Source organism: Urocampus carinirostris, chromosome 12 (assembly GCF_059441175.1).
Source record: "Urocampus carinirostris isolate Australia breed hairy pipefish chromosome 12, RoL_Ucar_1.0, whole genome shotgun sequence".
NCBI lineage: Eukaryota > Metazoa > Chordata > Actinopteri > Syngnathiformes > Syngnathidae > Urocampus > Urocampus carinirostris.
Genome location: NC_142360.1, coordinates 1883515 through 1895839, shown reverse-complemented (window position 1 = coordinate 1895839; position 12325 = coordinate 1883515). Strand labels below are relative to the sequence as shown.

Sequence of the window (12325 nt, the reverse complement as noted above, 5' to 3'; positions counted from 1 at the left end):
CCACCTTGGGGTTAGTGTCGACATATTCCCGTCCCGAGGCAATCAATCCATTCCGTCTCAAACAAAAAGTTTGAGTATTTAAAATACTTCGTATTTTATTCTGATTCCTTTTGGGTATTTACTTAGCTAAGGTTTTGTAATGGCTTCTCAAGCCCACATATGGCGCCCGTCCAACACTATTGTCTCTCTCTGTGGCCAATTCAACTTTATCTTTTTATAAAAATGGCTTCGTTCTTAGAATTATTCCAAATTTTTATATTAGAAATGCATCTCTTACCGATCACTTCATCCTGGTTCGTTGACGGTGACGCGGACTTTGAAGGGTTTCCTTTGTTCTAGACCACGCGGTAGAATTGATTGTTTTTTTTTTTTCGTTTTCAACTTCAAAATACTACGTACCGTCCGGGTCTCGGCATCAAAAATGTTAGGGTTAATATTTTCGTAATAGGTTAAACTGGAGTGATCAGTAAGAGAGGCAAATGTAGTTTTAGAATTTATTCACTGCAGTGGGCAGACGGATTCAAAAAGTCTCACCGTCTCACAAGTTTCCCGCGTTGCAAACAAGTTTTGTTCAAAAGCGTGCGCATGCGCAGAAAGTATCAGTGACGTCACACATACGTCTACGGTTCAAAGTTCGCACATGCGTAGTAATGACCGATGACGTCATACATATGTCTTTCGGATAAAAAATGGTACAGCAGAAAACGAGTTGTAATACAGGTCAAACTCATCAGGATTATTTGTAACATAGTAGACAGAGAAATACACAATTAACTAAATATGATTAGCTTTGACAGAAGCAAAATGCTTACATTACCAACCCCTTCATCTTCCCCACCAAACACAGTGGAACCTCGGTTTTCGAACGCCTCTCAGTTCGAACAAATCGGTTCTCGACCAAAAATTCCGAGAAATTCTTGCGACGCTTTGCGTTCAAAAAAATCGGAGTTTGAACGTCGGTACACTAGGGTGCTATGCTGAGCGGCGTACGGGTGTACGCCGCTCAGCATAGGAATTGCCCCCACACCTCGTGAAGAACTGTTATGACGTGCGCGCGCACTTCTTTTCGCTTTCGCTTTAAATATCGGTGAACGGAGTGTTTTAGCTCCTAATTATGCCTCCGAAGAAGGTCGGTGCTAGCAGCAAAGTTGCTACAGGTGTAAAAAGAAGGGTAGTGCGTACAACTATTGCATTTAAGAAAGAAATAATAGCAAAATATGAAGAAGGTGTGCGAGTTTCCGATCTTGCTATACATACAGCATGGCTTCTGCTGAGCACCACAAAGGTAAAAAATCCTATATATAATTCTTTTCTTTATCCTTTAACCGCTCACCACTTTTTGTGGCGACCCGGGTGCTAAATGATGTGTAAACGTCCTGATTTTTTTAGTTGCACACGTTCATGTTAGCGTAATCTTTCGTACGGAAGATTACGCGAACGTACGATTAGCCTGGGTTAGCTTCATGTTTACGTTCATGGTAAACATTCAGGGTGTTGGAACGGACTAAAATGATTTTACATTACTTTTAATGGCAAAAATGATTTTCGGTGATCGAACAAATCGGTTTTCGAACAGGGTTCTGGAATGGATTATGGTCGAGAACCGAGGTTCCACTGTATGTGTTAACAAGTCCCAACTGAGTTCTAAAAACCTTTATATATTTTTTTTCTCACCACGCCCATCTTCTCTTATTTTAATTTTAGCACCGCTGTTCTGGGACTTGCAACACATTAAGAATGGGGGAAGAGGAGTGAAGAGGGATTTCGGGCTTGTCTTCTGGCTTTTTTGATAGTCCAGCCTGAAAATGGTAAAAGTAAGAAAAGGCCTGTTTCAAACACAGTCCAAACGCCAAGCCAAACCCCCAAAAAGATGAAAAAAAGAAGAGTTTTTTAGTACTCGAAGAATGAGCTGATTGAAGCTGCGATCATGACGGGGGTCACTCCTGGGCCAAGCGACGGAGCGAGTTCAGCGGACGCGGCGCCACACAGCGCGACGTGAGAAAACGCGGCGATATCACAACAATTGTAATGATATTAATAATAACAATTTTGATATAAGAATAGCAACAATAACACAAAGTTAACTCCACGCATTATTCCCAATCTCCCGCACCACTCATACCCCACCCTCCTCATCTCTGTATTCCGCCAGGAATGTTCCTTTGTATCTAAACCTGAACAAGTGAATAGTTGGACACCGTTTGATCTCGTCTTGCAATCCGTTCCAAAGCTTGACTCCACACACAGACACACACATACTTTTCTTGGTGGTTCTCACCTTTGGGATTATAAATTGCATTTATTATCACTTCTCACTCCCACAAATAATAATAACAAAACGAGTGGTTTGCATTTGAAGGAATTGCTCTGCATACTACTGAAAGTGGGGGCTTGGGGAGTGCATTTTTGTTAGGCCTGGTGGTGGTATTTGGCCGTTATATCCATCAAAAAGTTAACTGAACTGGTTCGACTGTGATACATTATCCCCGATCACATATTGCTGCGAGTCGAAACTGCTAGGGTGCACTTTTGTAGATTCCGCTGTTCTCTTTTTGTCGTTAATGTACTTCCACCTAAAATGAAATGTAGTTGTCCAGCCGCAATCCATTATCCCCAATCCCGTATTGCTGCAAGTGGGGACCGGCAGAAGGTACTTCTATTGAGCGGTAAGCCGCTCTGGCCTGCTTAAAGTCAATTGTACTGTTTTTCCCACAATCCATTATCCTTGATCTCGTACTGCTGTGAGCAGAAAGCAGCAGAGCTCACTTATGTTGGGCCTGGTCATTGTCTTTTTTGTCGTTACTCTATCAATTCCTAAAATGAACTGCACTCAGAAGTTACAATCCTTTATTCCCAAATTCAATATTGCTGCAACCAAGGACTGGCAGAAGGCATTTTTGTCAGCAGGCATGCTGTTCTGACCTGCCTTAACTGAAATGCACAGTTGTGCCCGCAATCTTTTATTCCAGGTCAGCTTGTGCGAGATCAGGGCCGTCAAAATGCATTTTTTTCAGTTTAATGCCGGTGAAGCCTGTCAGCATGATCTGCCTAAAATGGAATGATCAACACCTAAATGAGGACAAGGAAAAACTCAAAAACCTCAACATGAGGAAAATAAAGAAACCTTGAGAAGGGACTGCACATGAGGTAATCCGCCTTCCAGGATGACCAGGCTGCAATGGATGTTGCAATAACAAATAATAAACCAATATTGTCAACATAAAATATAGGTTATTCATATGCTATAGAATAGAAGTGTATTTTAAGCTAAGATTTAAACATTTCCACTGAAGTTGCAAATCGAATCTCAGGGGAAAGAGCATTCCACAGCCCAAATGGAGAACGCTCTCGAACCTGCGGATCTCTTCTTGGCTCTTGGGATCACTAGGAGACCAGCATTTTCAGATCAAAGGCTCCGGACCGGATTGTACAAAAACAAAAAGGAAACCATGAAGTTTTCCATTCTGGCAAAATTTTGGGGGAAAAAATTTGGCATGAGGAAAAAAAAATCAGCTTTAATAACATAGTAGATAATGGTTAATTTCAAATTGATCACTTCACTCTGTAAATTATTGAAAATAATTCGTGCTCTGGAATCATTTAGTTTACATAAAGTAAACAACATTATTATTCATTAGATATTTTTTTGAATGCATTCAAATTTCCATTTAAATTGCAATATCATAGCCACTTGTATCACTGGCTGGGGACGCCAATAGGGGATTTTTTATTTAAACTCAAAGCCTCGGCACCCCAAAAAAGTTAGTAGGACATCATGCTGCCTTATCAATTACACTAATGTGAATATCATTGCAATTAAAGTCCTACCTTTTGCCCCTTTTTTGACTCAATCATCCATGAGGCAAACAAGAAGAAAGGAGCTCATAATTGCTCTAATTGCAAATTGACAATTAAAGAGCCTAGTTCATGAATTTTGCAGGAGAGCAAAGGGGAAACTTCTCATTAGGACAATGACACTGTTATCTCTGTCATTAAACAAACACTTCCACAATTTTATTCACTCAATTGTACAGGCATGTTTCAGAAAATGACAATATAGTGATCTAGTTCTTTATTTGTGGTAACACAATTAAAAAAAACTAAATATCATACATACTGGATTCATTACAAATCAACTGAAATACTGCAATAAAGAACCACCTGAGATGTTTCCTTTATACCTTCATTACGAAATAATACAATATATACAAAATTGTTTGTGAAACAAAATAAATACAACAATAAAAAAAAATGTATCACGGCAGGTTGTGCGGGCAAGTGACATTTTTCACTTTTTTTAATTTCCTCTAACCAGGCTCAAGGCATAAGCCAACTAAGCGGCTGCTCAGAGGGCCCTGCGACCACTAGGAACCCTCAAAGAGCGGTTACCTACTTGGGTGCCAACCTTGCCCCCGGTGTCACTTTTGCGTGTCTCCCAGAAAAATACAAAAAAATTCTACAGAAATACTACAAAAGCATTACAAAACTAAATATCAAATATAGTGCTTAAAAACAGGGACCTCATATATTGTTTTGCTTTAATTCTGGAAAAAATAATTTGTATAGAAATACTACCAAAATACTATTTTACAAAATACTCCAGAAATATTACCCCAGAATTACTACAAAAACACAACAACAGTAATATAACCAAAAAAAAGTAAGAAATGTGTCAAAAACAATAGATGGGAATACTACAAATTTTTAAAAAATATATATTACTCAAATACTGCTTTGGAAATACATCAAAAATACGTCTACAGAAATACTACAAAAAAAAACTTCATATACAATAAAACAAAACGTAAGCAGACAAATATTACTAAAGATATACTGCTACAGAAGTATTACAACAGAAATACTGTGAAAATACAATTAGAGCGATACTACAAAAATCTACAAAAATAAAACTACTGAAATACTACAGATGTACATAAAAAATTCTACAATATAAATACAAAAAATTACAACAGAAAAATTTAAATCGAATACAGTATTTTAACACAAAAAAAACATTAAAATACTGTAATTCCACAAAAATACTACAGACATACAACAAAAAAATCTGCTATCGTAATACAACAAAAATACTACAGAAATACTAAGAATTTACTACTATGGAAAAACCACCAAGAAAACTACTCTAGAAATATTACCAAAAACAACACAGTAATACCAAAATAAAACTACTGAACTTCAACAAAAATCTGATTACAGAAATACTGAAAAAATACTTTTAAAAAAGTACGACTGTAACGCTTGAAAACTAAATATCAAATGAATTGCTTAAAATAGGGACCTCATATTATTTTGCTTAAATTGGGATCGTTTCAAAACCAGTGTGATGAGACTAATCTAGTTCAAAAGGACAATACTATGTAAAAATCTGCATGTATATTTATTCCTAAATTTAAAAATTGGATATTCTTCAAAGATCTGCCCCTTGGCCCAAAATTCTGGACAGAATGTGGCCCCCGACTCCAAATAGTTGCCCATCGATAGATTAGAACATGGAATGAGTTATCGTAGGTATCCAAATTGAGGAATAAGGGGCCCTAAATCTAATTTAGCTTAGGGCCCCATTAAGGCTCGGGCCAGTCCTGTCTCTACCGATCTGTTTATCACATAATTCCAGATTTTTTACTAATTACCTATGTGTTGTTTTTTTCATTGATGTTCACTTTGTTTTATGTATTGTTACCCATTGCAACATCTATTACGACCTGGTCATCCTGGAAAGGGGATTGCCACTTATGAAGGCCCCTTTCATCGTTTCTTATATTCCTCATTTTTTTCCTTGCCCAAATGTTTCAGATCAGGGGTTGGTGTTAGTGTGGCCTTTGAGAAATTATGTGATAAGGGGCTACGCATTTAATTGTGAACTGACTTGAATGTATTAGGCATATCACAAAAAAACATCATAAATCAACAAAAAGAAGCAATAAAATATTTGCACAAAGATCAGCAGTACATAAAGATGTGCCTAAAGGGACCAGGCTGGAGTCGCCTTTTTACAAGGAGATAACAAAGACAAACTCAGTCTATATTACTCTGATAATATAGATTGTGTATTTTCCCTTGGTTTGTTTTTTCATTTAGAAGTAGTAGTGGTTAAAAACGTGATAAAAAAGTAAAGCTTATACTGAGGAGAATGAAGAACCCGCCTATAAAATCCACTGCAATACCTTTCAAAATGTTGTGAGCCTGTGGCGTTCCCTGCTGTAAAAAAATGAGTATTTCAGTTCAAGCTATATATATATATATATATATATATATATATATATATATATATGGGCAGCACGGCTGCGCAGTGGTTAGCGCATGTGCGGCACAGTTCATGTCTTGGGAACCTCCTGCGTGGGTTCAAATCCAGCTCCAGACTTCCTGTGCGGAGTTTGTATGTTCTCCCCGTGCTTGCGTGGGTTTCCTCCGGGCACTCCGGTTTCCTCCCACATTCCAAAAACTTGCATTTCAGGTGAATTGGCCGGTCTAAATTGTCCCTAAGTGTGAATGAGCAAGTGAGTTGTCTGTCCCCGTGTGCCCTGCGATTGGCTGGCAACCAGTTCAGGGTGTCCCCTGCCCGATGATTGCTGGGATGGGCTCCAGCACCCCCGCGACCCTACTGAGGATAAGCGGTGTAGCTAATGAGATGAGATATGAGATATATATATATATATATATATATATATATATATATATATTAGCATTTTTGAAAGGGTGTCGCTACTTCATGGTTCCACGTTTGCGGGTTCAGAGCTTTGCAGGTCTAAAAAATAATAATAATAAATTAAAATAATTAAAAAAAAATAATAATAATATATTTTTTTTTAAGTATTTTTAAAGGTGCACCGCTACTTAGCGGGTTTTCACTTATCGCGGGTGGTTTTGGTCCCCATTAACCGCGATAACCGAGGTCCCACGGTGTATATATGTATATATATATATATATATATATATAAAATGAATAAAATAAGTATAACACCCTGCTATTTTGCTATATAGCTCCACGTAGAAACGTAGAAACCAAGGAGGGGTCTGAAATTTTCATCGTAGGTGCATGCCCCCTCTTGGGATCCAGTGCTTTTGCGTTTATCAAATAAAAGAAATACAATTCACCCCTGGGAGAAGACACTGTTGTATAGAGGGGAAAAAGTAACCTATGCTAATTAGCTCCAAATCACATGACCTCAGAACTGTGCCGCTGAGGCGCTAATCCCACAGCTGCTGTGCTACATTCTGAGAATCTTTTCATGATTTAAAAAAAAATTGTCTATGTTGTTTAGTAGGTAAAATGCCGTAATAAAAAAAAAAAAAGAGCTTGTTCCACACTATAAAGTGAAAACGCCATACCCGATAAAACTGTATAATTAATTCCCCCAAAATGGCTTTCTAGCTGGCCCAAAGTATTAAGAGTTGTAATCAGAGGGGTTTGGTCATCTAATGACTTAAAAAAAACTTTGAAAATGAGATCTAACTCTCAAGGTGCTGTAAAAATATATGTCTCATCTAATGTTATCCAATGTAAATCTAAATTCAAACTCTAAACTACCGTATAAATCCTGATGTGTGTGTGTGTGTGTCTGTGTCTTTCTATGTGACTCATAGGCTTCAAAGTGGCTGAACCGATTTTCGAGAATATTTACACAGCTGTACATTCGGCCTTTGCGAGTCTCTCTAGCTAGACTTAGTGTTAGGGCACCCCAATAAATACCATTAAAATCGCTAATTATCTGCTTTTGTGTACAAAATGCATGCAGCTCTTTGACGCTCACTAGTGGCTCCCTGGTGCTTTTTCAACAAACCACTGCCCCCACAACCTTGACCATGTAAAATGCTGGGAACTTCGCGAAGCCATTGTACTTGAATTCATACATTTTTAAAAATATGAGTTTCTACGTCTAAGAGGCCTCAGGATAACTTCTTTCCTGAAAGAAAAGTGTGTGAGTCTGATGTGGTTGTGAATCTTCTCCCTGGACTGCAACAGGCAGTACAGCGATACGGTGTACTTGGCCAGCACTAAAGTACAGATGACTTCTACCGACAGAAGACAGACATAGAAAAAGGCCACAGATTTACACCTCGACGATGCTATTGTGTCCTCTTGCGACAACGGCGACTTGTTCGCTTGTGGTTGCACCGGGCAGGCAAAAATGATGGGTGTTGTCCAATTGGGGTTCAGCGTAACCCTCAGACTTGTGGTCTCTTGGGTTGTGGGTGGATTTCCGATGGTAGTGGGAATCATTGGTGTGATTGTTGTCAAAACAGTGGTTGTTGGCGTTGTGGACATTTGCGTTGTTGTGGTTGTCGAGGTTGTACTTGAGTTAGTTGTAGGTGTTGTTTCCGCCTTTGTTGAGGTTGTGGTTTGAATCGTTGTTGGTGTTGTCACAACCATTGTTGTGGTTGTACTCTGGGATGTTGTCGGTGTTGTCACCACCACGGTTGCACTTGGACTTGTTGTTGATGCCATTTTAGAAATTGTATTTGGAATTATTGGTGTTGTCACTGTCATTGTCAAAGTTGTTCTTTGAACTGTTGTCATCACCAGAGTTGTGCTTGTACTTTTAAGTCTTGTTGGTGTTGTCGCAGCTATTGTTGAAGTTGTTATTTGAACTGTTGTCGGTAAGGTTGTCGCTGAAATGGTTGTGGGTGAAACAGTTTTCACTGTGGACGTCTGGGTAGTGGTTGGTAGGGTTATGATTGATATGGTTGTTGTGGTGGCAGTCGTTTGCCCTGTTGTTGGTTTTACTTCAGTCGTCATATCTTTAATTTCAGTGGAAACTGTTGTGGTTGACGGTGTAGCCAACCTGGAAGTGGTTGGTTTTGGTCTTTTGAGTGCAGTGGTGAGCAAAGTTGTAGTTGTGACTGGAAATGTAGGACATATAAATTGCTCTTTTACCAATAAACTCAACTCTTGTTCCTTAAGATCTTCAGGACTCCAACAGACAACCGGTTTACGAACAATTGGGAAGTTGTCTTTGATCCAGCGATGTAGATGTATAATGTTGCAGTCGCATTTCCAGGGGTTGTCGTTGAGGTAAACTTTACTGAGATGTGTTAATGGTGCAAAAATATCCAAGGGAAGTGTTTCAAGTCGGTTGCCGGACAAGTCTAAGGAAGTCAGAGACGGGATGTTTTCGAAAACATCCGAAGCTAAAGAGTTAATCCTGTTGTTGCGGAGGTTCAAAGTGGAGAGCTTGGGAAGTCCTTCAAAGTAGTCAGAAGACAAAGCGGTGAAGTGATTCTTGGAGAGGTCCAACTTGGTCAGGCGACTTAGAGAACTGAAGACAGCTTTTGGCAGGTCGCTCAGTTCGTTTTGACTGAAGCTCAAGTCCATAATTTTGCTCAGATGGCCAAAAAGCACGGGTGGAAGCTTTTGTAGTTTATTTTTGTGCAGGGTCAGCGTTTTGAGATTTGAGAAACCAACAAAATATTCTTTGTGTAAATTTGTCAGGAGATTGTCATCCAAAGCAATCTTGGTGAGTTTGTCTTTATGTGGAAACTGATTGGCAGATAACTCTGTCAATTTGTTGCTCTGCAAAGAAATTTCTTTTAAATTCGGTAAACGATCAAAGATGTCCTCCGGAATGTTCGTCAGTTGGTTCTCATACAGTCGCAGCGTAGTTAGCTTGCTCAGCTTGTAGAACCAGTTGCTTTTGACAGTAGTTAGGTGGTTTTTGGCCAAATGGAGGACCATGAGGCTCTCCAGACCATCAAAAGTACCATCTTCAATGGACGCAATCTCATTTCCGTGCAGCTGTAGCTCTCTTACCTTCTTAAGACCGTCAAACAAACCTCGATCTAGATTGCGGATCTTGTTGAGTTTGAGAATGACCCTCTCCAGGTTGCTAAGACCCGAGAAAACCCCCACGGGGATTGACGTCAAAGGCGCGCTGGAGATCTCGATGTACTTCACGTCCACCAGACCTTCGAAAGCTCCCGCCTCTATGATGAAGGTGTTAGTGTTAATGAACTCCACTTTTTCCAGATGTGTGTTTTCCACGAAGGCCGCTTTAGGGATGGTGTTAATGTGGCTGTCCAGGAAGAAGACTTCAGTTACTCCCGCTTTCAGAGTGCGCGGGATTTCCGTAGCGGCGCTGAAGACGATTTGGTTTTCAGAAAGACAGTCGGTCTGTTTTTCACAAGGCTGGTTTTGAGTCGAGAAGGTGGCTAATAGTAAGATCAGAAAAATAAGAAGGACCTTTTTCCGCTGCATGCTTATTTACTAGAAAAATAAGAGATTTTTGTATGTGATTTATGTGTCAAAACCAAATGATATACAGCAAAAGTATATTAATCTTTTGCAGTTTCTCCCATTGTTCTGCATAAAATTAATATTAAACGTGATCTGATCTTCGGAAAAAACAGTATCTGTTTTAACTAAAACCATCCATATTCGAAAGGATATCATGCAAACGAGGAGGACGAATAAGTATGTGAATGCTCTGTCTGAGGAGACACAAAGAGCAATTAGAACTATTGCTGCCAATTAAGTGGGGGGGGGGGCACAATATATAAAATGTGGCGGTTCCGTTACTTATTCCTCCCCCTACCAAAAGATTCACATAGTTTTTCATGCCACTATTGTCACAATCACCCGGATCGGGAACACCTGTGTTCAGGATTTGGCCAGGACAGTTGATTGGCGCACCCTGTACATTTAAATCCCCAGCTTCCGGTAACACTTTGTTCGATTGTACTATGCGATCCGTTGCCATCTGCTCAGAAAGCTCGTACCTCCGACTCTTTGCCTGCCTCCTGTTTTTCTACCTGATCTCCGTTGCCGACCCTTTTCCGAATTTGCCTACGACCTGCCCTGCCCGCCTGACTCCTGATCTCTCTTCCGAACACAACGACGCCCTTCTTCTCCAGCCCCAACCAACAACACGACGACTACGCCTGTCCACGACCATTCCCGCCAAGCCTTCACCCGCCTGTCAAGTCTCGACAATCCGTCAAACAACGGATCGAAGATTCACGTCTTGTCATTCCCTCCTTCCAATAAAAACCAAGAAACGAGTGCAAGTGACCTCAGTTTTCCTTCCGTCCCGTCTGACAACTATATTTCCTAGTTGAACTATTTAATTGAATTAAATTCACTATGCCAATCCTTGGTAAAAAAAAAAAAAAGTCCAAAAACACGCAATTGATTTTATTATTTGCAGAAAAATGATTTGAATTGCTCTTTAAGTCTGCCAAGGCAGAGGGTTCAGTTACTTATTCCTCCCCATTCTGTTATTGTTCGCATGCTTACCTTGTTATAATACAGAAACCTCTAAATGGTTGGCTTGTTTTAGTTAAAGCAGACACAGTTTTCTGTTTTGTGTGCTCCTGACCAAGATCAGATCACATTTGATGGTGATCGTATGCAGAAATGTGAGAAATTCCAAAGGGTTCACATACTTTTTATAACACTGTAAAATACAAATTCCAAAGGACCTACCTAAAGCTTTTCCGTAGCAGGATGCAGAAGAGGAAATGCAAACAGACGCAGTTTAAGTTCAGTTTTGTGGGAGTGAACCACAAGGGTGTGTCTCGGCACATTCCTGCGACTGCTGATAAGCGCTTAAGTCGGGGACTGACCACGGCTACAATAAATAAATAAATGATAATAAATAAAATGACTTGCTTATTTTTCCATAACAGATTAAAACAAAGGACAGAAATGTCACTTTTTTCGTCATCATTGTGTTGTATGTTAACCTTTTAAGTGTAATTGATCTTTTATTGTTGTTGTTATTTACTGTATGACAATACTGTATTCAAAGGTCTGCTACAAGTGTATTTTTAAATAGAAAATGATTTAGTCATAATAAAAAAATATTCATTTGATATTTGAAATGTATTCTAAATACTTCAAAACGTATTCATATATTGGGAGTTTTTATGAGTGAGAGAAAACCATCCCAATTTTCATGTTTTAAAAATACGAGTTGTTTTTAGTTTGCAATTTTCTCGAAAATATCTACAAGAAAGAAAATGAATAATGTGTGTATGCAGTTTCGCTTCACGGGGCAAAACAAATAAATAACTTTATTTTTGTAGTTACTCAGTGTTGCCTGCAGATGTCAGTGTCTCCATAGTCAGCAGTCAGTCGGTTTAGATGTAAAATTTATAAAACTACAAACGTATTCGACTCTTTTCCGGTTACTCTTTTTAGATATATTGCATGTAAACTTTTTTTAGACTAAGGGTGATGTGTTGTCTTTCTAATAGCTTTTGAAAATTCATATTTACAATATGAAAAGGTAAAGGTTTGTTGGCAGATAAGAGCTACCAGCTACCTCATATCTGCTAGCCAATTACCAGGATCTCGGTGTGTGTGTGT

General features: G+C 39.2%; 1 protein-coding gene across 1 annotated transcript; it reads right to left on the bottom strand.

Moving 5' to 3' along the window:
• Positions 1-3499: 3499 nt before the first annotated feature.
• Positions 3500-12137, bottom strand: LOC148354635 (uncharacterized). Its single transcript, XM_088348940.1, has 2 exons — positions 11441-12137; positions 3500-10222 (listed from the first exon to the last, which is right to left on the bottom strand). Exon 2 carries the CDS (start codon positions 10211-10213, stop codon positions 7877-7879), a length of 2337 nt encoding a protein of 778 aa, XP_088205066.1. The 5' UTR covers positions 10214-10222; positions 11441-12137; the 3' UTR covers positions 3500-7876.
• Positions 12138-12325: the final 188 nt, after the last annotated feature.

Coding starts and splice junctions, on each gene's coding strand:
- LOC148354635 (XM_088348940.1), bottom strand. CDS start 10,213: ATGCAGCGGAAAAAGGTCCTTCTTATTTTTCTGATCTTACTATTAGCC.